General features: G+C 36.6%; 1 protein-coding gene and 1 long non-coding RNA gene across 6 annotated transcripts in view; one reads left to right on the top strand and one right to left on the bottom strand.

Annotated features, from left to right (window-relative positions):
* The window catches only part of PARD3B (par-3 family cell polarity regulator beta), a 926,621-nt gene extending 907,472 nt beyond the window's left edge, over positions 1-19,149 (top strand). For all 4 annotated transcript variants that reach the window (XM_087949489.1, XM_087949488.1, XM_026673207.2 and 1 more), the window contains one exon: positions 10,994-19,149. In XM_087949489.1, coding sequence (XP_087805615.1) covers positions 10,994-11,354 — 361 coding nt within the window. In that variant the 3' untranslated portion in view covers positions 11,355-19,149. The remainder of the gene's footprint in view (positions 1-10,993) is intronic.
* Positions 1-25,376, bottom strand: part of LOC148133089 (uncharacterized) — a 147,528-nt gene that overhangs the window by 81,422 nt on the left and 40,730 nt on the right. The window lies entirely within an intron of this gene.

Genomic DNA, 25,376 nt, shown 5'->3' with positions numbered 1-25,376 from the left:
ACCAAGTGCTGAAGGCTTAAAGCCACCCTCAGAGATGCACTACAAGCCAACATATGTTGTTGAGCTACTGCTGTCACCTGCACTATTCAACCACATTTCAAGACAATTGGTTCTCTTTCTATCCCCCAATTTGGTATACTTTCTTTATGATTGAAAGTAGCACTAGACCAAGAAGGGACTACAGGTAGTCCTTGTTGTTAAGTGAATTTTGCCCCATTTCATGACCTTTCTTAGCACAGTTGTTAAGTGAATCACTGCTAGTTGTTAAGTTAGTAACATGGTTGCAAAGTGAATCTGGCTTCCACATTGACTTTGCTTGTTAGAAGGTTACAAAAGGTGATCACATGAGCCTGGGATACAGCAACCATCATAAATATGAGCTAGTAGCCAAGCATCTGCATTTTGAACATGTGTCTATGGAGATGCTGCAACGGTTGTAAGTGTAAAAAATGGTCATGCCACTTTTTTCAGTGCCATTCCAACTTCAAATGTTCATTAAACAAATGGTTTAAGTCAAGGACTGTCTGTATTGTGTGCATATGTTCTTTCTTTCCTTTATTTATCATCCTGAATTAAGTTGCAAGCTAACCAATATCTTGCTTATTTATTTTGACTTGTTTGTTGGTCAAGATTAGGTGTCTCTGCTCTAAATTTGGATGTCACTATAGTTTGCCAAAATGCTTAGTTCACAGCAGCAACTAAACTACAACTTTTGAACAATTACAGTTTCTGAGTAATTTCTGACTGCATTGGAGATTGTATCTTGTAGATCATAGTTAAGGTTGTACATCTGCTGAATTTCTGAGCATATCACAAAGTTACTGAAGTAATTTAAAAAGAAAAATATGTATAATTAATAAATGTATAAGAAAAGTCATTAAAAAGATTCTTCTCCAATATAATGCAGGCAGCCAATATCATAGGAATAAGAGCACTATAGAAATGTCTGAGATAAGATTGTCAGCATAACATTGAAAAGACATGGATGACAAGCCGACTCCCTTGGGGAGCACATTTCATGTGACAGTAATCTAAGCTGGAGTTAGCTAAGACATGACTGACAAGGTCCATCTTTATCAAGATGGCTGTGCCTGACAAAGCAAAAAAGAAAAGAAAAAAAAACCACAAAAAGGAAATATACATTCCACCTGCACATCTAGTAAGAAAGCCAGATCAAAGAACCACTCTAAGCTAATTATAAACTGCCAACAGAAGCTCAATTTTTCTGTCACTTTTCTAAAACAGAGAATAGCAATAGCACTTATATACCGCTTCACAATACTTTACAGCCCTCTCTAAATGGTTTACAGAGTCAGCATATTGCCCCCAACTATCTGGGTCCTCAGAAGTAGAGCTCTCCTTTGAATGGCTCTGTAGCCCAAAGCTCTAGATGACTTGAACTAGTAATTTTCTCTTACAGATGGAACTCTAACAATGCATGGCTTTTGCATCAAGGATCAAGTAAAAGACCACAGACTAATTACATTCAAACTCCTTTCCCTCCTAGTTTAAGAAGAAACATAAAATTATATCTCTGTGTGTGTGTGTGTGTGTGTGTGTGTGAGAGAGAGAGAGAGAGAGAGAGAGAGAGAGAGAGAGAGAGAGAGAGAGATTGGTTAAAGAACTGCACTAGGAATGGGAAGACTCAAATTTTGGTCTCCTTTTAGGCATGGAAGTAATGGCAATTTGGGATAATTGATGTCATTCTCTAGGAAGTCTAAAATCCTTTCTCTTTTTTTTTATAATAAACTTTATTAGTCTTTTATATCTTTAAAAACCCAACAAAAATATAAATATTATGACATTAACAGTGTGTGACATCTATCTCATATACTTCTATTTTGTGCCTATTTACAGTTCATGCAAATATAAACCTTTAATCTGTAAAATGCTTATCATTAACTGTTTTCATCAACTCTTTGTCCTAATTCAATCCAATCATACAATTTTTCCCAAATTCTATAATATTCAGACTCCTCTTTCTCTTGTAACATCAGGGTTAATTTATCTCAGCACACGCCATTAGTTTTTGAATAATCAATTGATCTGTTGGTATAGAATTCTGTTTCCAACATTGAGCATAGGCAATTCTAGCAGCTGTTAAAATATGTAATATAATATATATTTTGTATTTTTCCCATATTTCTTTTTAATCATTCCTAATAAAAATAATTCTGGTTCCAAATCTATTTGTTCCTTGAGGATCTCTTGTAACCATTTTTGAATTTTAAGCCAATACTTCTGGGCTTCTTAACAAGACCACCATATATGATAAAAAGTACCTTCTTTCTTCTTACATTTCCAACATGTTAGGATATATCTTTGCCAATCTCGCAGGGGGCAGGCGCCATCTATAAAACATCTTATAGATGTTCTCTTTATATGAGGCCAATTTTGTTAATTTATAATTTAGATTGCAAATATTCTCCCACTCTATCACATTTATATTATGTCCAATATTTTGAGCCCAGGCTATCATACATCCCTTAACCACCTCTTCTTCCAATTCTACGTCTAATATATATTTATAGATATTTGTAATTTTTTTTTTATCTGGGCCTGTTCAAATTTTATCCAATTGTTGTAATTCTGAATATATTCCATGATCTTCTTTACCTTTTTTATACCTATTTTGTAGCTGTAGGTACGCCCACCAATCTATATATATCCCTTGTTTTTAAAGGTCTTGGATTGATTTTAAATTTCCTTGTACATCTAGAACATCTTTATATTTTATCATTTTGCCTAGGTCTGAATTGTTTGGGTGTATCATGGCTTCCATGGGTGTATCATGGCTTCCAGATTGGAATTTTCATATAATGTTTCTTTCTAGTTTTAATCCAATTTTGTAGTAGGAAATCAAGTGCCTATGAAAATATTGTTGTTTTTTCATTCCTATATCCCACAAAAAGGCATGTCATCCTCTTTGCAGGTCATGGCCCTCTAAGCTTAATATTCGCTTGTTAGTTAGATTGATCCAGGGGTGGGATATGACAGGGTTAACTAACAGTTCAGGATTTACGAGCTTCCCTGCCCGCTGTGAGCCGCACATCTGTTAATCGTCATTAGCACACTGCATGCCGAGAAGCAGCCTTTGAAACAGCCCTCATTTCTTGTTTTTTTAACTGCAGCTGTGCCTCGTTCGGCAGCTGAAGTTGAAAAATCAGGAAATAAAGATCAGGTAAGAGCCTGGGGTGGGTGGGCAAAAACATCAGCAGACATAGAACCGGTTCTATGTCTGCTGCTCTTCAGAGGTACCAGTTCTACAGAGGTGGACAGAATCGGTAGAAACCCACCCCTGGATTGATCCATTCTTTAATCCAGATTAACGTTGTTGCATTATAATATAGCTCCCAATTTGGAAGTCCAAGTCCCCCTCTGCTTTTGATATCTTGTAGCACCTTCATCTTTATTCTAGATTTTTTGCCTAACCAAATGAATTTTGCCATAATTTTATTAATCTCACTAAAGAATTTTTTTTCAAACTTGATGGGGACAGTCTGAAATAAATACAAAAATTTAGGTAATATTTATTTATTTATTTTATTTATTTATTTGATTTGCCAATTGTTTACAAGATAATAAGTATAAGTGTATACATAGTTGTGAATACATGAAATGGGTACATATAAGAAAAATAAAAGAAGAATAAGAGAAACAATAGGACAGGGACGGTAGGCACGTTGGTGCGCTTATGCACGCCCCCTACAGACCTCTTAGGAAAGGGGTGAGGTCAATAGTAGACAGTCTAAGGTTAAAGTTTTTGGGGTTTGGGGAAGAAACTACAGAGTCGGGTAGAGTATTCCAGACATTGACCACTCTATTGCTGAAGTCGTATTTCCTGCAATCAAGTTTGGTGCGGTTAACTTTGAGTTTGTATCTATTGTGTGCTCTTGTGTTGTTATGGTTGAAGCTGAAGTATTCATTGACAGGTAGGACATTGCAATGTATGATTTTATATACCATGCTTAAATCAGACCGAAGACGGCGTAATTCAAGGTTTTCTAGTTCTAGAATTTCAAGTCTGGTGGCATAAGGTATTCTACAACGAGTAGAGGAGTGGAGAACTCTTCTTGTGAAATATTTCTGGACTTTCTCAATTGTGCTAATATCAGATACGTAATGTGGGTTCCAGACTGATGAACTGTATTCGAGTATTGGTCTAGCAAATGTTTTGTATGCTCTGGTTAGTAGTGTGATATTACCAGAGAAAAAGCTACGTAGGATTAGGTTAACAACTCTTAATGCCTTTTTGGCTATGTAGTTGCAGTGGGCTCTAGCACTTAGATCATTAGAGGCGAGTATTCCAAGGTCCTTTACAGAGCTTGGGTCATCAACAAGATCTTGACTATTCAGCTTGTATTTTATTTTCTGATTTTTTTTGCCAATATGTAAGACAGAGCATTTATTTGTTGAGATTTGTTTGACCATTCTGATACATAGTCAAGATCTTTTTGTAGGGTAGCAGTATTGTCTGTGGTATTGAACAGATTTACATCATCAGCGAAAAGAACGCAATTGCTCTTAATATGATCACAGAGGTCATTTATGTAGAGTATGAAGAGAGTTGGTCCTAGAACACTGCCTTGAGGGACACCACTATTGACAGGTACAGAATTTGATAGGACGCTCCCAATTTTGACTATTTGTTGTCTGTTTGCCAGGAATGCTTCTATCCAGTTATTCAGTTGTCCAGAGATACCATAGGATTTTATTTTTAGGAGTAGTTTGTCGTGTACCACTGAATCAAAGGCTTTACAGAAGTCTATGTAGATTGCATCTATTGCTTTGCCCTGATCGAGTTGTGTCGTCCATATGTTTTTGCAGTGTAAGAGTTGCAGATTACAGGATAGTTTTTTTCTGAAACCAAATTGTTTATTGGAGAGTAGGTTGTTTGTCTCTAAGTGGAGGATGATGGATTGGTTAATAATTGATTCCATGACTTTACAGGTGACGCAGCATAAGGAGATTGGTCTGTAATTTTCAACTAGGCTTGGGTCTCCCTTTTTGAAGATGGGGATGACTGTGGCTTGTGACCATAGGTTAGGCAAGGAGCTGGTCCTGAAAGATTTTTCAAAGATTATGCTTAGAGGTTTGGCTATGGCAGTGGATAGCTTTTTTAAGAAGTAGGCACATATTCCATCAGGTCCAATAGATAGAGATGGTTTTAGATTGCGTAGTGCTTTTTCAACATTGTCTTCTGTAAAATCGATATGTATTAGATCATTGTTGTTATCTGTGGTACGGCTAGGAAATACTGGGCATGATCCATTGCTGTTTACAAATACTGAGCTGAAGAATGTGTTAAAGATGTTGGCTTTAGTGGTGTCGTCGTTGCAGTCTTTACCATCAGGTCCTATCAAGGGTGGGATAGACCTTGAGTCTTTTAGTTTGTTGTTTACAAAATTGTAAAAAGCACGGGTGGAATTGGTGCTTAGAAGGTTTTCCTCTTGTTTAATGTGATAATTGATGCATTCGGTCTTTATCTGGTGGCATAAATTTTTGTATCGGCTTTTGAAATTGGCAACGTGACCAGATTTGTTTTTCCGCCAGAGTGATCTCTTTTTGGATTGAAGTTTCCTTATTGTTATGGGTAATCTGCTTTTTTGTTTTGTTTTGGGAGTTGTTGTTGGTACATATAGTTTGATGACTCTTTTGACTTCAAGTAAAAATATGTTGTAATGGTCTTCAACAGTATTGCATCCAGTGAATAGAGATTGCCAATCAAGGGATGAGAGATCGTTGTCTATAAGATCATAGTTGCCTTTTTGAAGTTACAATTGGGGATTACATCATTGTGGTGATTTTTGTGTGGGCGTATGTTGAGACAAAAGTCAATCATATTGTGGTCACTGCTGGAAAAGGGTTCTTTAGTTTGTATTCCGTAAATTAAATTCAAACTATTGCAGAAGATGAGATCAAGGCAGTTGTTTAGTCTAGTGTTGTTGGTTACTAGTTGTTCCAGTCCCAGATTTGTAATAGCATTGTAGAAGGTTGTGTGTATGATTTCAGTTGTACATTCATTTAGGGTCCAGTCAATATGAGGTAGATTGAAATCACCAAGAAAGATAAAAGGGTATGGGCAGGATGCAGCCCATGTTAGTAATGTATTTAGCTTGTTTACATGTTCGATGTCATAATCAGGTGCTCTGTAACATAGTAAGAATCGAACTGTGATATTTAAGGATAGTTCACAGATGATGGTCTCAGGAAGAGCAAGCTCCTGGGTAACTTGGATATTTTTTAGATGTAAGGACTTTTTATAGAAGATAGCAACACCACCTCCTCTACGAATTTCACGATCTGATCGGTAAACATGATAGTCCCTTACTGTGGTAATGGAGTCAGGGAGAGATGCATTAAGCCATGTTTCACAGACAAATATAATGTCGAATTTAGCCATATTTAGTAGGAGGAAAAATTCAGGTATTTTATTCACGAGGCTTCTTGCATTGAGTAGTTTGCATTTAAGGCCAGTAGTAGTTGGAATTGAGGTAGTTAGGCGTGCATGCCTAGTCTTGGGTGATGGTGGATCGGTTGAGGTAGGGTTGTGGTTGAGGGTTAAAGCTGAGTTGCGGGTTGTGTGGCTTACTTTTGATACAGTCAGCATGGTAGTCAATGTACAGGTCCTTCTCTCCATTGTCTAGACGTTTTTTTGAGTTCAGTGCGGAGTACACGGGAGCGGGCACGTTGCTGTATGGTTAGGTCAGGGCGACAACAGAGGTTCTTATGGTTGGTGTTGGTTTTGGTGAGTGAATTTATAGTGTAAATGAATTTACGTTTGCTTGATTCATTTTTGCAAATGACCCTGCACAAGCGTGGGGCCACAGAGCCGTCTCTGTTTTTGAGCTCTCGGCCAATGCGGGAAATGTCAAGTATTTCATCAGCGGAGATGGTTGATGCTTGATAATCACTGATGATGTTTCGGACAGTTGTGATATCATCATTGTCATTGATGTCCTCTAGACCAAATAAGATGGCGTTTGGACGTTTCCATTCACGCTCAACGGCTTCTCTGATGAGGATTGGGATATCAATATTTGTCTGGGTTGTGTTTATTTGTGGATTGGGTTTTGGATTGGGTTGTGGTTGTTGGGTAGAGATGTGGTTTGTAGCTATTGGATGTTCAGGTTTTTGCGTTGTGTCTTTTTTTTCAAGGTTGGATATTCTTTCTTTTACGGCGTCCAGGGATGCTACTATGGTGTTAAGGGATGTTTCAATGGTTTCAATGGTATCAACTCTTTTAGTTGATAAAAAAAATCAACTCTTTTAGTTGATAAAATGTCCATACCAATATGGACATTTTAATAGCCGCTATTCTTCCTAACAATGATAGTTGTAATTTGGACCATAAGTCTAAATCTTTCTTTGTTTGTTGTTTGAATTTATTGTAATTATTCTCCTTTATTGTTATACATTGTGCCGTCAGCCAGATATCTAAATATTTAATTTTCTTTGTTACTTGTAGTCCCATTACCTTTTCTAATTCTATTTTTTGTAATTCCGTTAAGTTTTTAGTTAAAAGTGTTGTTTTCTGTCTATTGATTTTAAGACCCATATCTTTCCAATTCTCTGATTATCTCCTCCCCTGTCTCTATCGGATCAATAAAGAACACCATATCATCTGCAAAGGCTTGCAGTTTATATTCTTCCTTTTTGACTTTGGTTCCTTTTATTCCCAGGTTCTGTCTAATTCGCCTTAGTAAGGTCTCTAGCGACAAGATAAAAAGCAGAGGTAACAGAGGACAACCTTGTCTTACTCCTTTCCTAATTTTTAAATTCTGTGTATTTTCGCCATTTATCACAATACTTGCCTTTTGGATGGAGTATATTGTGTTTATTATATTCTTGAATTTGGTTCCTAGATTGATATTATAAATTTTCTGTATCATACATTTACAATTTAGATTATTGAATGCCTTCTGGGCATCCAGAAAGACAAGGGCCATTCGTTTCTCTGGGTGAGCTTTGTAGTACTCCAAAATATCTAATACTATTTTTAAATTATTCCTAATATATCTAGATGGAAAAAATCCATTTTGGTCCGAATGGATATATTGATTCAGTAATCTCTTCAATCTATTTGCTATTATGGTCACAAATATTTTATAATCGGCATTCAATAAAGATATGGGCCTGAATAAGTTCTGTAATGGTTATTTCTTTAGTTAAATTTTCCCTCAGTTCTTCTACTATTGGTGGACTTCCTTCCTCTTTCAAATATTCACTTATCCATTCTTCATCTACTTCCTCACTTTTGTACAGATCTTCAAAGTTTTGGTATGCTATCTTCTTTTTTCTTCTATTGTGTGTTGATACTCTCCCTTTTCGTCCTGTAATTGATACAATGTTCTTTTTCCCCTCTCTTTTTTAAGTCTATATGAGAGCCATCTTCCCAGTTTATTTGCATGCTCGAAGAATGTTTGTTTGGCTGTTTTTAGATTTTTCATAATTTCTTCCTGATCTATTATTGAGTTTGTGTTTAGTTAAAGCCAATTGTTCTTTAAGTCTGGTGTTTTATGGGGTATTTTGCAATTGGATTTCTAGGTTTTTATGTTAGGGTTCCATGAATTATCCATTCCAATCAACGACTCCAGGCATAATCCCAAAGTGATTTATTAGAACAGGAACATGGCACATCTGTGGAATTCCGGAACTAACGTTCTCCTCCCAGACTTCCCACAAGACTCAGCCTTCCTCCACCCTTTTCTCTTTGCATCATAAATCACATGTACCAATCAACCTTGTGCTATAATTCTTGCTACGCCATAGAGAATGACCTTGGCATTTCCCCCTCTATTTTGTCTACTGAAACAACAGTAGTTTGCTTCCATCCTCCACTGCTGTGTGTCAGCTTTTAATAAGGATTCCAAAGCTGACATTTTAATTCTTTCCTGTAATTTATTTTGTTGAATCCACCTTTCTTTGTTTCTTTTAGCTGTGTAGGATGTTATAATCCCCCGGGTGTAGGCCTTCATAGTGTCCCATAGATTTTGTGTCAATGTATGTTGTCTATTGTTTTCTTTAAAACATAGTGTTAACTCTTCTCTGAGTTTCAGAACAATTTCTTTATCTTTTAGTATTTTTTTCCGGCCTCTTCAGATTATTTTGATCTGATTGTGGTCTGCCCAGGAGTTTGGTAGTATTTTTATATTTTCCACTTCTCCTCCTATTTCTCCACCCATCCAGGCCATATTGATACGTGACAACAATTGATGTGGGTTGGAATAAAAGGTAGCACCTTTTATTCCTTTGAAAATCCTTTCTCTATGGTTCATAATGTTAAGTGAAGACACTTTCATCCTGCAACTGATTGATTAGGCTGATTATCTTTCTTTCTTTCTTTCTTTCCATCCATCTGTATTTAGTATTTAGTATTTATTTGATTTGTCAATTGCTTACAAGATACAGGTATAAGAATAAATATAGTTTTGAATACATGAGATAGATACTTATAAGAAAAATAAAAAACAATAGGACAGGGACGGTAGGCACGATTGGTGCGCTTATGCACGCCCCCTACAGGCCTCTTAGGAAGGGGGTGAGGTCAATAGTAGACAGTCTAAGGTAAAAGTTTTTGGGGTTTGGGGAAGAAACCATAGAGTCAGGTAGAGTATTCCAAACATTGACCATTCTGTTGCTGAAGTCGTATTTTCTGCAGTCAAGTTTGGTGTGGTTAACCTTGAGTTTGTATCTATTGTGTTGATTAGGCTGATTATCTTTCTTTCTTTCTGTCCATCCATCTGTTTCATACTCACTTTGAATCTTTGCCCACCCACTACAGCTCCCTTGCCTCTTTTAGAAAAAAAAAATCTGTAAGTATAATATTCTCACTTTTGCTTAGGGTGGATTTGTCTTATGCTTTCTCTACTCCTAGGAGAAGCTCTCCCTTGGCTATTCTCTGGTGCTTCACTTTTTTCTTTGGCAAACTGGATCAAATGCATGAAACGTAATTGCACAAATTACATGAATTGCACAAATTTAGCAGAATACAACATTTGAAACACTGTCTGAGTTTATGAAAGAATGGGAAATATGACTTGTCAGATCTGATAACCTAACACTAAGACATGAACTCTTTTGGTTTTTCAATATTGCAGTCAGCAAGTCAGTTCAAAGACATCCAAAGTTCTTTCTGTAACTGAAAAAGCATTTCACTCTTCAGAGAACTGTTCTTAATAGGTCAAACTTTCATCATGCTGGAGTTGACATCTAGATGCAACACTTCTTTATTCCATGTATCATTTGTCCTGGCTTTAGGGAGAATATCTCTTTAATGTAAATCCAAATTTGGGACAGAAAACCTTTGGAATGACCCCATCATCAGCCCTCCCCTGGCAGTCCATGACGTGAGTTTTCCAATGATCCAAATCTTGTCAAATATACATGAATGCAAGCAAGTTGAGAAGCATATACAAGATCATACACATATCCACAGGTTACATAGTTGCTGCACACATGTTATCAACAGCTAGCTCATTAAACACAGATACTATATCCTCATATCTTTAATATTTTAATGGGAATTTCTAATTGTGGACCATCAAGAGTGGCATGTTTGATGTGAGAACATGGGCAAATCAGCTTTGAGGTGTGAATTGTACATGAGCCTTATGTGTTGCTGGGATACTGACCAAAATCATCAGTATATCTTCAGGCTAGACAAGACACAAACATGCTTTATTAAAAAGACTTTACTTTCTCACAAAAAAAAAAGAAAAAAAGAAAGTGCTTTCAGTACAGTTTTGCAAATGAATCATGAACAGCTTGAACTTTTTGATGAAGAAACTGCAATATGTGGAGGCTGGACTTTTCCACTGGCTTTCTTGTATTTTACCAGTCCAGAGCTTCAGTTTCTATTCTGTGGGACTTTTGTAAGTTAGTGGAAGTGATATTTCTTGGCCAAAACAATTGTTGCATTTTAGATGAAGGTGATGCAAGACTTTTTACTGACAGCTTCTCCCCCCACCCCCCTTTCTATTTTTCTTCCTAGGCATGGATCTGTAGAACCAATGGAATATTTAACAGGACTACGGATAGCACACAAAGAAAGAGATCTACCCTACTCTCCTGCAAGCCAATCTGCAGTTCATCCCTCCAAAGGGAGCTACCTTCATCCACCAGATGGCCCAAGAGCAGCAGAGTTACGGTATTCACAGTATTTCCCACCACAGCCAGTAATTCAGCACAAAAGACCTCTCCGTCAAGATGTACCACCATCCCCACCACAAGGCCACAGAGTTCCACCTTATAATGAGGTGGCCAGAATAGAACACCGACAAAGCACTCCTGATCAGTACCAATGTAGGTCTCAAGATCCAAGGCAGAAGGACTCTGTGACTGCAGCTGTATAATTGAAAGCTGGACTGTTGTTGATATTTTTTTGTTGACTTCATCTTACAGTTAGTCCCTCAGAAGTCATTTCTGCACTCTCAACCTATTGCATATACTAGAGTCACCCACCCATTATTTTGCCAACATACCAGTAATAAAGACAAGCTTTATATTTCTTCAGCACTGGCTGGGTGATGCTATGAAGATGCTATAAGTCATTAACTCTGGCCAATTTATGACCAGAACATGTACTGTATTGCAAACTCATATAAATGGTACATGTCCTTTAAGTATTGAAGAGTAAGAGAGTTTTTTTAAGTGCTTAAACAGGATGGTAGTACTCAGCAGTATTTCTATGCACATCACAAAGTGTCACTCAGGGCTATTTGCACACAGGCACAAAAAAGAAAGTCAAATTGTCTTGGAGAGAGGGGGAGAGAAAATGATTATAGAAACGGCACATAAGGGTACAATCAGGATACAGGTTCTTTACTAAGACTTCCTCTGAACTGAAAATTTGGAAATATTCTGCAGTATCATTGAAATGTATTCCTTTCAAAGTATGACCTGGAACTTGTTATTGTCCTCATCTCTGAATCCTTTATTAATATTCTTTTCAGCTGCTTATAAGGATGCTTCAGTTCTGAAGCCATTTTTCTCCTCTTCTTTTCTCTGTTTTCTAATAACAAGAGCAGATGGACAAATTTAAAAGATGCCTAAGAGCACCATACAGTGTTGCATTGTAAGGTTTCTGGAAGGAAATACAAAAGGGCTCAGTATGTAATTTCCTACCTCTGATTTCACAACTATTACAAGATTGAGTTCATTTCTATGCCAGTATATTGATGTGTGTGGATGACTAGGTGTCTTTATGTCTTAAGAGAGCTGATTCTCCATTGATACCAATGGAGCTTGTACTTAATAATTATATAGTAGGATACAGTTATCAGTTTGTGCTCTGGTGATATTTTACTACTATTTGTTTCCCTAGTCACAACTCTAAATCAAAAAGATTACAGGATGTCTGTGGAATATTGTGTTTTTAGGAACTCATTTTTGCTAGACCACCATCCTTCCTCATGGCCCTATCAGAAAACAAATTATTTTCAAGCACTTGGGTAACTGTTAGACTGTTATTTGTTAGTTATTTGTTTAAGTCAACTGTGCAAAGCAGCCCTTGTCTAATCCTAGAGGGCTTAGCAGAGGAAAGGTTTGTTAAATGCCAAGGATTACAGTATTTAGATCTTTGGGGGCATTGGAGAATTCTAGATTTAAAAAGGAGGAAAAAGAAATAATAATAGTATAATTATCAAGTGAGAGATTTGAGCATAACGCAGGTTCCACTGAGGTAGAATCATAGTAGGAATATCCAGAATGGAAGAAAAGGGTGAGGTGTCAAAAAATCAAAATGGCAGCTTCAACTGAACAGTCAAAGCTACCATTTTGATAGTTTTTACCTCTTGTCTCCATGGATGCCCTGAATCATAATGTACTGTAGTTGTGATGAATGTGTCTATAAGAAAAGAAGGGAAATGACAAACTTTGCACACTTCTGTAAAATGCAAAGGTAGTTTAAGTTCTCACAATTTTTGTGGTTTGCCACTTAAGACTAATGAAACTTCTGAGACTTGCTTCAGTCTTTAAAAGCTTCTCTAAAAAGTCTCTAATAGCTTCAGCATATTTTTTTAATTCCAAACACTGACTGGGGACTCATTTTAAGTCTCTGTTACAGCCCTTTTCCTTCCAAATGAAAGATTTTGGGCTTGCCTTGGCCACAGAAAAGAGTTGAAAAATCCCTGGGTTTTATTTTGGTATGCAGCAAATTAACAAGATTCATTATAGAGGTCATTTAATAATTATCATATATTGCTCAACGGGGGGCATCAAGCAGGCAGAGCCATTTATCATTTAGCCTTTCTGAAATGGCTTCATTTCACCAGGTATCCTCAAGAGATTTGGTTTATAGAGTATTCATTATGTACACAAATTTGTATTGCTATATTTTAGAGAGTCAGTTTCTCTAATGTCCCAGAAAGAGTCAGCAGCTTGGTGTGAATGCAGCCCTGATTTCTTATGCATTCATATTCAGAAACTATGAGGTACTATAGTGATTTTGAATCAAGGTTGAAGGTCATAGCCTTTTTCCAAAACTACCCATTAAATATATGAGAACATGGGGCTAAGTGGAAAGCCTCCAAGTAAGGAGAAATAGCAAGTATGATCATTTTAATAGGGGAATGTCTCCAAGAAGTGATTTTTGTAACACACATAGTGTATGCACATGTGTTGAAGTTTTCCCCTAAAATTCAGAGTTTTATGGCCATTCAAAGGCCAATTATCTATTTCCAGTAGATGAACTTAATTTCAACTGGCCCTGAATGATTAATCAAGAATCAATTGCAAGGAATTGGAAGACTACATTGATCCTTCCTTCAAAAAATCTATTTATATAAATGAACAAATCTTATTCATGCCATTTTAAGCAGTTAATTCTCCCTACCCACCTCTATGTAATCACGTCTGAAATTGATAACTTACTCACTTTTGTTAAGCCAACATTTTCAGAAATCCATATTGAGTTGAACTATTGCAGTAAGAATGGAGAAATTACATATTGTGAACACCAGTATATAGTGACTTTGCACATACTTGTGATTCAGGCAGACAATTTCTTTTTATATCAGATTTTATTTTTCTGGCTAATTTGTCATCCCACAATAGATGGATTTCCTTAATGTGTGTAGTGTGTGTGTGTGTGTGTATTCTACTTTTCATCTTTGTAAATCATGTCAGGTATATAGCATATTTATAACTTACATGCAACAAGAAACACATCCAAATTCAACTCTTCTCTGTTTGGAACTGCCAATGCTTCCTTTTTATAATCTCCTTAGTTTTAATGAGGCCTCAACATAATTCAGAAGTGATGTTGGTTGTCTTATTTAATCTGTGAGTAAAGTTCCCTGGACTAAATTCAGTTTATGTTTTCCTTAATTGTTGTGCATGAAACAGATGTGGACATCTATTTGAGTAGGAATATTCAAGAATTCTAAATTTTGGGGTAGCCATTCCAAGGTTGAGACAGATTTACTTTCTTCTTCAGGGATTAGGCCTCTGATTCTGATTCAAGTATAAAGCCTTCGATTTCTATTTAAAAAATCTATATTCTTAAATGAATATATTTGGCAAGAATGCAGTAGATGCAGACAATCCGAAGTGAAATGAAACTATTTTAATGTGCTTTTCTTTTTTTTAATGACCCTAACTTATAATGCAAAGGTCTCCTTGGATAGTAACAAGAAATATTGATGACACTGGCTTTCTCAAGCCTAATCATCATTAAAAATAGCCTTGAAAGACAAATCTCACCTTATAAATCCATGCTGCTAAACTTTATCCTACCCTTGACAAAGATAACTGACAGCATTTCAGAAACAAAGCTAACAGGATGAAAAAAGTCTGTCTAAGTTATTTATCATTTTGAGGCTGGTGCTCAATTATTCCTGTGCAGCTGCAAATCCCATCTGAAAACTCCCATTGACTACAATGGCCCAGTTTGATAGAGCAAGTCAGGCAGGTCAAAAGTAGATTGTCCGGGCTGTTAATCTTAACCAGTAGCTTATTTAACAGTGTCTCTTTTTTGGATCAGTAAGGGAATTTATTCCCTGTTACAAAATAATAGGTGCAGCACAACACTATAGAGGTGTTTTGTGCAGGTGCAAGAAAAATGAAAATTCTTGGGTTGAGTGTGAGAAAAAGTGCAAAAGAATTACATGTCATCCTCCTCAGTCCAGAAAGCCAGGATTCTGACTTGGGAAAAACATGTGGATGTGTTAATTGATTTCAAGAGGTATGTGTTCATCAGAGAACGGTTGTGGAAACTTTCTCAGCACCATATTGCAGAAAAAGTGTAGCACACACTTACATCACAAGGTGCTATAGCTGATAGATGACAATATACCCCTTGAAAAAGCATAATAAAAACTAGCATCAGCTATTGAGAAAATAGCTGCTCTTTTTCCCTTTGCAGCCATACATTTGGGAAGCCATATAAATTATCTAAATAGATAAATAAAAATATTATTGACCAGCAAAAATCCATTTATATTCTAATATACTTTGCATTCATTTGCTTTAAAAAACTACCAATCCAGCAGGAACCACTTGTAAAATGGCTTTTAAAGTATGGATCCCTTTCTAGGCAGAAAACCAAATGAAACCTTCTTCTATGTCCTCATTTCAATCTCACTTTTCTAGAAAAGGAGGAAGAGGATGCAGGAGAACTAATCTAATAAAGCGGGAAAGCAATCCCAGGATTTATACAAATGCCTTGGTTCATTTTCTGTGCTTTCTGATCAGAAGAATTACTAATCCAAAAGCAATGTATTGCAATAGTTTTACTATTTTTTACATCTACTCAACACTTATTTTGACCCATTTCCAGCTTAACCAAGAAAAAAAGGCTAAGGAATTGCTTCTTATTGATGCTTTCTTTAAAAGCTTGCTAAAGAATGATTCTACAGACAAACTTTATTTTGAACAATTGATACACCCAAGAGGGAAACATTCAATTGATAATCATTTAGTAGGGTTGAAAAGCTGCTAACAGTGGGCAACCAAACTTAAATATTGGGCAAGCTTATCAGCCACAGACGATTGATAAGAATCTTCTAAAGTAACTAGAAAAACCACTGTACTGTCTACCAAATTATTGGTGACACTTTTAAAAAGCCTGAATTGGATGTGTAACTATGACCACCTGTAGAATCCCAAAAGAAGGAGCTAGCTCTGAAAACCTGAATGAAAATGGTGGCTGAGCAATATAAAAGTTTTAGGAAAGCCCCCTTCTCCAAATGTATCTCTAAACTCCTCTCCCAGCTAAAATCCAGAGCCAGAAACAATTTCACATCCTGCATAGTTATGCCTAGAGCAAAAACCATTCTTTTCTCCTAGTGAAAAATGTTCTATAAGTTCACTTATCTCTTAGGGCAGCCCATGCCTTCCCATACCAGGCCCTTGTTCAGAGAACCTGGGAAGGTGATTTGTGCACTTGAGTGCTGCTTGTTTTGACCCTCAGCATACAAGCCATTCATTTCAGGTTTATTTTGGGTAAAATTCTACAAGCATTAGTGGTGGAGCTATCATGGGAATTGCTCTGGGTGACCTTTCTTTTATATTTAGATTTTTTAAAGAACAAATCTATATTTGTGTGAGCTGAAACATTAAAAGTTTGGGGAAATTATTGGGGGGAAGGAGAAATTTGAGAGATCATTAATTTGAATGTTAGAAAAATAAGTTTGAGCTGTTATATATATATAGATACTGGATGCCATATAGATTTTGGACACTTTTATTTTGCATTAAAATAAAGCTTAGAGAAGAAATGCCTTTTGTTATTTTTTTTTAATTTTCACCAGCCATAGTCAGATCTCAACAGAAGACTGTCAAAGAGAAACTTGGCTGATGATGTGAACAGAATGGGACAACTCACTGTGGCCAACTCTACGTGTCTATCATGCCACAGACATCTTCGCTAGGACAACTCACTGCAGGCAATTCCACGCAGGTTAACTCAACGCAATAAATTTTATCCATCATTGACAAAATGGAAATAATATCAAAAAACAGTGGCTGATAACATTTATTGCATTGAATTATCCCATGTGGAACTGTCCACAAGAACTGTCCACAAGAACTGTCCCATGGCAAATTGGCAGTGGCAAGATAGCCACAGCAAGTTGTCCTAGACCCATTGTGAATGGCAGGCTTCCTTCTCATATAGGTTGCAGGCTACATCCAGTTGAAGCCTGATTCTTTAGATCTCCCGTTCTGACACTTCATATTTAAAAGAACACTAGCAAATGGCAACAGATGCTAAGTACACATATTTAGTAGTAAAAGCACCTGAAGGGACTGAGGGTTCCCATCTGCTCCCTGATGTTTTTTACCAGGAGCGGGCCTGCTTGTTACTATAAACAAATGCAGTAAAGAAAGAAACAAATTAAAATAGATCCCTTTGGTGCAAATAGTAAAAAACTTGATGCATCTGTTAAACTTCTGAAGTTTGCAGATGATACAACAGTGATTGGTCTCATTCGAGACAATGATGAATCCTCATACAGATGGGAGGTTGAACAATTTGCCTCATGGTGTGACCAAAACAATCTGGAACTGAACACACTCAAAACCGTAGAAATGGTGGTAGACTTTAGGAGAAACCCTCCCATGCTACCATCTCTTACAATACTAGACAACACAGTGTCAACAGTAGAGACCTTCAAATTTTTAGATTCTATCACATCTCAAGACCTGAAATGGACACCTAACATCAAAAATATCATCAAAAAAGCACAACAAAGAATGTTCTTTCTGCGCCAACTCAGAAAGCTCAAACTGCCCAAGGAGCTGCTGATACAGTTCTACAGAGGAATTATTGAGTCTGTCATCTGGACCTCAATAACTGCAACCCAACAAGACAGATACAGACTTCAGAGGAAAATTAGGATTGCAGAAAAAACAATTGCTACCAACCTGCCTTCCATTGAGGACCTGTATATTGCACAAGTCAAAGTGAGGGCTGTGAAAATATTTACAGACACCTCACATCCTGGACATAAACTGTGACTATCATTAAGTGTTGTACCTTATGATTCTTATGAATGTATCTTTTCTTTTTATGTACACTGAGAGCATATGCACCAAGACAAATTCCTTGTGTGTCTAATCACACTTGGCCAATAAAGAATTCATTCATTCATTCAAAACATTTCTTTCTCTAATACATAGAGTGAACTGATAGCAAAATCTCAGAATTGGTTCACAAGAATATTTTCCAGCCTCTCAAGAATGTGACCGTGTTCATTAGGACATATTTCTGAATTTAAGAAAAACTAAGACTCAATGAACTAACTCCATGTGTAACTCAATGCCTAACTCAGTGAAGCTATGAGCTATGACATGCAGGGCCACCCAAGATGGACAGGTCTTAGCAGAGAGTTCTGAAAAAATGTGATCCACTAGAGAAGGAAATGGCAACCCACTCCAGTATCTTTGCCATGAAAACCCCATGGCAAAAAGATACGATGCTGGAAGATGAGCCCCTCAGGTTGGAAGGTGTCCAATATGCTACTGGGGAAGAGCAGAGGGCTAGTACTAGTAGCACCAGAAAGAGTGAAGTGACTGGGCCAAAGCCAAAAGGACGCTCAACTCTGGATGCATCTGGAGGTGAAAGGAAAGTCTGATGCTCTAAAGAACTATTCTCCATAGGAACCTGGAATGTAAAATCCATGAATCAAGGCAAGATGGACGTGGTCAAACAAGAGATGACAAAACCGAACATCGACATCTTAGGAATCAGTGAACTAAAATGGACCGGAATGGGTGAATTTAATTCAGATGACCATCAGGTATACTACTGTAGGCAAGAATCCCTCAAAAGAAATGGAGTAGCCTTCATAGTCAATAAAAGAGTAGGAAAAGCAATACTGAGATACAATTCCCCAAAATGATGGAATGATCCTAGAAGAGATCAACCTTGGCTGCTCTTTAGAAGGCCAGATCTTGAAGTTAAAACTCAAATACTTTGGACACCTAATGAGAAGGAAGGACTCACTGGAGAAAAGCACATTGCTGGGAAAGATTGAGGGCAATAGAAGAAGGGGATGACAGAGAATGAGGTGGCTGGATGGAGTCACTAAAGCAGTAGGTGTGAGCTTAAATGGACTCTAGAAGATGGTAGAGAACAGGAAGGACAAGAGGAACGTTGTCCATGGGGTCATGATGGGTCAGACACAACTTTGCAACTAACAACAACAACAAAGAAAACAGACAGACAGATTTCTTTATTTATTTAAAATATTTGAATAACACTTCCTGTAAAAAGAAATCTCAAAGCAATTTTCAAAGTGTGGCATTTGACAGGCTAGATTCAGTTAATTTTTAGCAGATAATAAACAGTTTATGCAAACAGGAATTTTGACCAGGAGTTCTGCAGAGAATGCTACTTTTCTAACTTAATCTATATAAGTAAAATATTTTAGTTTCCTTCTTCCTGCTAAAAGTTGTAGTGCAAAACTTTAATCCCTCTACCACTTTGGAAGGGAGTTGAGGAGTTAAGTTTATTTGGATTGTGAAAGGAAAGGTTTTTTTTCTATTTTCTTTTTTTTTTTTTTGTAAAATGTTTTTTTTTTTTGGCAACAAACAAACAAACAAAAACAACAAATAAAACCTTCTTTCAATTGTACAGTGTGTCAGTTGGTACATATTTCTTGTGCATAATTTCCATAGTCTTTCCATCTTAGATTTAAATTTATATTCAAATTATATTAATCAACTTTCCATGTCATGTTATTATTACATCATCATTAGATTTTAATTGCAAGTCCGCATTATCATTTTAGAGCAAATCTCAGTTTTTACTAATTCTAATTCATATTCTAATTCATTCCATAATAATCAATTATAACATATCATTACTATTGTATTACATTTACTATTGTATTATATTTATGTTATATTTCATTTTCCTTTTTCTATCTAACCATTGATAAAATAGATCCCATATTTTATAAAAAAAATTCTTCTTGCTCTCTAATTGCCAGTGTTAATCTACTCATCACTACACATTCCATTATTTTCTTAATCACCTCCTCCTCTATCAGATTTTTTTTTCATTTTTCCAATTTTGAGCAAATACAATTCTAGCTGCAGTTAAAAATTAATAATCACATATGTCAATTCTCTATTGTATCCTTCAGGTAAGATACCCAATAAAATATCTCTGGTTTCAAGTCTATATGCTGTTTTGTCATTTTTTCCAGCCATGTGTGAATTTTAGTCCAGTATCTTTTGGCTTCCACACATGTCCACCATATATGGTAATGTGATCCAGGTATCTGATGACATTTCCAACATTTTGCTAATTTATCCTTGAAGATCCTTGCTATTCTTGCTGGGGGTAGATGCCACCTGTAAAACATCTTGTACAAATTCTCTTTATATGCTGTCAACATTGTTAATTTATAATTTATAGTTTCGAATCCATAATTTCTGCCATTTTTCTAAATCTATCCCATATCCAACATTCCCCCCCCCAAGCAATCATTTCTTTAACTTGTTCTTCTAATTTCACTCCAAGTAAATATCCATATACTTTTTAAACCATCCTCTCCTCAGTACCTGTTAAAATTTTATCTAATCCAATAAGTTCCTTGTAAAACCCTTCTGTCTTACTAACTTTATCATATCTAGAATGTATTTGCACATATGAATACCAATTCATCTTTATCTCTTGTCCATCTAATTCTTGCTTTGTTTTGAATTCACCCTTTTCATTTAGTATTTCATTATATCTAACTACGTGTTCCATTTTAAAAACAATTGGATACACAAATGCCTCTATAGCTGATAACCAGACTGGTATTTTCATATAATGTTGTTTCCTTATTTTCTCCCATGTAGACAATAAAGCATCTTGAATGTAATGCCTCCTGAAATACCCATGTGCTTTACTTTCCTTATACCATAAAAATGCATGCCACCCCAATTGCAAATCATGACCTTCCAGTGTTAACAATCTAATATTTCTCAAAAAAATCCATTTTTTCGCCCACATCAGTGTTACTGCCTGGTAGTATAATTTCCAATTGTGTAGTCCAAAATCTCCTCATTCTAGCATCCTGTAACAATTTTAATTTAATTCTTGCCTTCTTTCCCTGCCATATATATTTCAATATTATTTTATTTAAGTCCTCAAAGTATTCTTTCACTAAGGTTTTTTTTTCTATGTCATGTATATTGTATACACAAATCTATGGTTTGAAATAATGTGAAATGAGAGTAGGCTGCAATAGGTAGGAAGTGAACAGAATATATTTTAGAGATGAAACCCTGTTGATTAAATTCTTGACCCTTTTGAGGCCTGGGAGGGCAGAGTGTAATCTAACTCTTCTGTTAAAATATGATATGATATACAAGTAGCCCTTGCCTTACAGCAGTTCACTTAATGACCATTTGAAGTTACAACAGCACTGAAAAAAAGTGACATGATCATTTTTCACACTTGCAACAATTGCAGCATCCCCACTCTCATGTGATTTGCATTCAGATGCTTGACCACTGACTCACATTTATGCATTGTCCCGGGGTCATGTGTCCCCTTTTGCAACGTTCTGACAAGCAAAGTCAATGGGGAAACCAGGTACACTTAACAACTGTGTTACTAGTTTAACAACAACAAAAAATCATAAAATGGGGTAAAATTCACTTAACAAATTTCTCACTTAGCAACATATATTTTAGGTTCAATTGTGGTTGTAAGTTGAGGACTACCTGTACAGCCTTTCTCCCACCCCACCCCACCATAACCCACCCCAAACAGGTCATAAAACACACCTGGTTATGTGATGACCCACTTTCTGGGCAGGCTTCATTATGGTTGTAAATTGAGAACATCTATACTATGACATACAAAAAATTATAAAGTATCATAACATGTTTTACTATGTATGGTCATAAATATGTGCAATGTATTATAGAAGTAAATTTCAGGCTTTCATTTCCAAGTAGTAAGACTTCATATATGTTTCACCCAACCGGAACTAGGTCTTGAAACTGTCTCAGAAGGGATATTAAGATATGCATACCATCTAACGAGAAGCTTGAATGAAGAACCCACTATTATAGGCTGAGGTGAAAACACTACTGTAGTGATGTGAGGAAGATAGCCTGATATGCTAGCTAGCTGCACAATCATCTATCAGAAGAGTTTGAAGATTTGGTTCAAATCCACTTTCCCACTTATTATTGGATCCTCCTGAATCTGAGGAGTTGTGTCTTCTTGCATATGCACATACTATTAACTTAATTTGATGGCCTGTCTCTGAAATCTCACTCAAATCAATTAGAAGATTCAAAGTGATGATTTCAAACAATACAAATTAAACTGATAGTTCAAATATATTCTGACTTGACTATCTTCTATTTGAATGTAAGGTCCTCCCATAATACATTTACAATTAACACAATGCACAGATAATGACACATGTTCTATACATCGCTGTTCGTGGGATGCTATTTTAGGTGCTTTTTCACATAGATTTTCTTTCATTTTCTGATGGCAAATGCAACATCCCTTTTAGATCAGCTCAATTTTGTTTCGGTCAGCCTCACCCTGCCATGGAGGCTCTAAGGAAGTCTTGGAGCTGCCTTGAACACCTGTACCTTAATAATGGTGCCATTAAGAGTTATTTCTAAACGTTTTAGTAGCCATTGATTTCTGCTTGTGTCACACATGAATTTGGAATTCTTGAGTTTCTGCTTTTGATCTTTCTGTTCCTTGCCATGTTGAAAAGATGTGGGGACCTATCCATGATGACAATAGACACCACAACCATCCAATACTGATACACTAGACTGAGAGGTCATTTTTGTTTCCCACTGTCCAATAGGCATTATTTTGTGACAGTATGGAAAGTGTGACCTTCAGTACGTAACCATAAGTCAGGGTTTTTAAAGATTTATTTGTTTGTTTATTTATTGAATTTATATTGCCAACTATTAAACCACATTTAAAATAATAAAAACTAACAAAAGAATCAAATAAATTAATATAGTGCAATATAACAAAATCACTCTCCAATTCCCACCAGCAGCCCCGGCGACAGCAGATCACATGAGCCATTTAATGGGCTCCAATCACAGCTTTTATGGTGCTGCGATCCCCTAAAATGATACATAGATATGTGCAATCTTCTTCATACAAGTGAGTGTAGCAGCTCAGTGTCTAGCATCAAATGGCTTCCTTCTTTCCTCTGCTCAGGGGAACGTTCTGGGCAGAGACATTGCATGGCTTTTTTTTTTTGTCAAACTAAGACCAAAACTTTTAGTTTGAGGCTTCTCCTATGATCTCAGCCAGTCTTCCATTTAAGGCAGCCTGTACCACATTCCTTCCTTGGCTCAACTTATAGGACCAGCACTCTCACTGTTTCCTTCCCTTCCACCATTCCCAAGATCTTGGCCTTCCTTTGTGTTCCAGATGTGGGCTTGCCTACCCTTACCTTTTCCTTTCAAGTGGTTTATGTCTTGCTCCTGAACAACTGCTGAAAGTCTTCCCTTCTCTGTATCATTGTTTCCAACCAGAATAGTGTATGGATTCCTCAGTACAGTGATGGCTTATTTATGCTAAATGGAGTGCAGACTCAAGATCAGTCATGGTTTCCCAAGGGCCGGGTGGGGTTGATATTGCTTGGGTAGAGTGGAAGCTGCAATACTACTTCCATGTTTCTCCCATTCTAGAAGGCCTGCCACACCACATTTCATATTATCCCGCCCACTTTGCCTGCAGTTGTCAGGGTCTTTAATGCCAATACTGCCTACTGTATCCAAAGAATTTGAATTCACAATCTGGGAATCTCTGAGACAGGCATATAAGTGCAGGAATGCATCTGCTTTTCATTAACCCTTTCAAACTTGGAACTGGCATTGGGCTTGTACAACATGTAGTTTATAGGCAAGCAAACCTGATGCCTTCTGGATTTAGGGCCTACTTCCTAATTACTGAGCACACTGACAGAAACTGAAATCCTAAACATCAAGACTGCCTACTGTATCCAGGATATTTTCATGTTTAAGGCAAATGACAGGATGACATTCCCATTCTGGCTACAAAGGCTGGTGGGATTGGCAAACTGAGCTATTCATCACAATAGATAATAAAATAATGTTATCTGCTAATAACCATGTAACTAAGGGATTCAGTTGGATTGCATGGCATCCTAGAGTAGTTTCCTTTTCCCTCCCAGCATTTCTGCTTTCTTTTGACCTAATGGGAGGGCCAGTCATATTATTAGTTGGTGGTACACCACATTAAACCTCTAGGAAGATGGTATTAATATAGTAAAGAGACACTTTTTGCAACTGTTCCCAAGAAGTTAAGATCTGAAACTTGGCCTTTATATCAGAGTTTCTAGAGACGTAGCAGTCTTGAAGGAAAGTTGCTACTCATGCTCCCTCAGTAAATTCTGTGTCTGAAAGAAAATACATTTCTTAAAGGCATCTATGCAGTGAAATATAATTAAAAAATCAGACATTTGGTGTGGATTCTATATATAAAACCATGCCCTTTGCCTCCAACATACAATGACTAAAACACAATATCAAAAAGCAATGAACATTCAATATTTCATATTTAAAATATGCTTTGTGAGGGAAAACAATGAAGCATAGAAATGAAGCTGAAAGACTCTCAAAGGATAATGCCAGCTTCTGAAAGATGTTAGCGGCATTGTCACACAGGTTTCAAGGCAGGTTTTTAATTTTCTCTTATGAAATATAGCATTGAGGTGAATGCTGCCATGAAAATTCATTAGAAGGTGTGGGGAAAAAATTAAAGTTGCAGTGAAATCTCTTCAGGGTTTTTTTTTTCTCGACAAACTTCTTGTACTTGTTTGTGAGAAGGATGACTTGATATTTTTGCTAAACCTCACCTATGTCAGATAATAAAGCAATTGGAAATTATGAAATTAGAGCTTCCTTTTCTATAGAGTAGCACTTGAGAAAATGTAGCACTTGCTATAAACAGAAGCTTGAAAATGTGGCTTTCATTGTTTTTTAAGGTTCTCACAGCACATTTGTCACTTTGAATCCAAACTGTTAGTTTACTCAAGCTGGAGCAGGGCAAGAAGCAAGTGATAACCACGGCTGCCATTGTCTTATTTAGAAGGAATACAGGTTCTTCTATATGACCAAGTGTGAAAGTGGCGTAATTTGCCTGAATTATGGTCTGCTGTAAGATCTATTTGGGAATCTTTGCCATCTACCCAGAACACCATCACCCACTTGTTAAGGGAAGTTCCTCACCATCACATCACACAAGAGAAACAATGGTCTAAGTTGCTCTGCAAAAAATGCTGCCTGCTGAGATTTTGGATAGCAATGGAAGAAGAAAAGTTACTTTGCAATGCATTGAGATGTAGCTGGCTTAATAAAAATAACACTGATAGTTTTTTAAATGTATATGCTGCCTAATTCCTAGTGACTCCAGT

Source organism: Notechis scutatus, chromosome 1 (genome assembly GCF_049901735.1).
Source record: "Notechis scutatus isolate UNSWTSFEM ecotype Mainland chromosome 1, rNotScu1.2, whole genome shotgun sequence".
Classification (NCBI taxonomy): Eukaryota; Metazoa; Chordata; class Lepidosauria; order Squamata; family Elapidae; genus Notechis; species Notechis scutatus.
The sequence above is the reverse complement of the archived record's forward strand: the minus strand, read 5'-3'. Positions and strand labels throughout refer to the sequence as shown.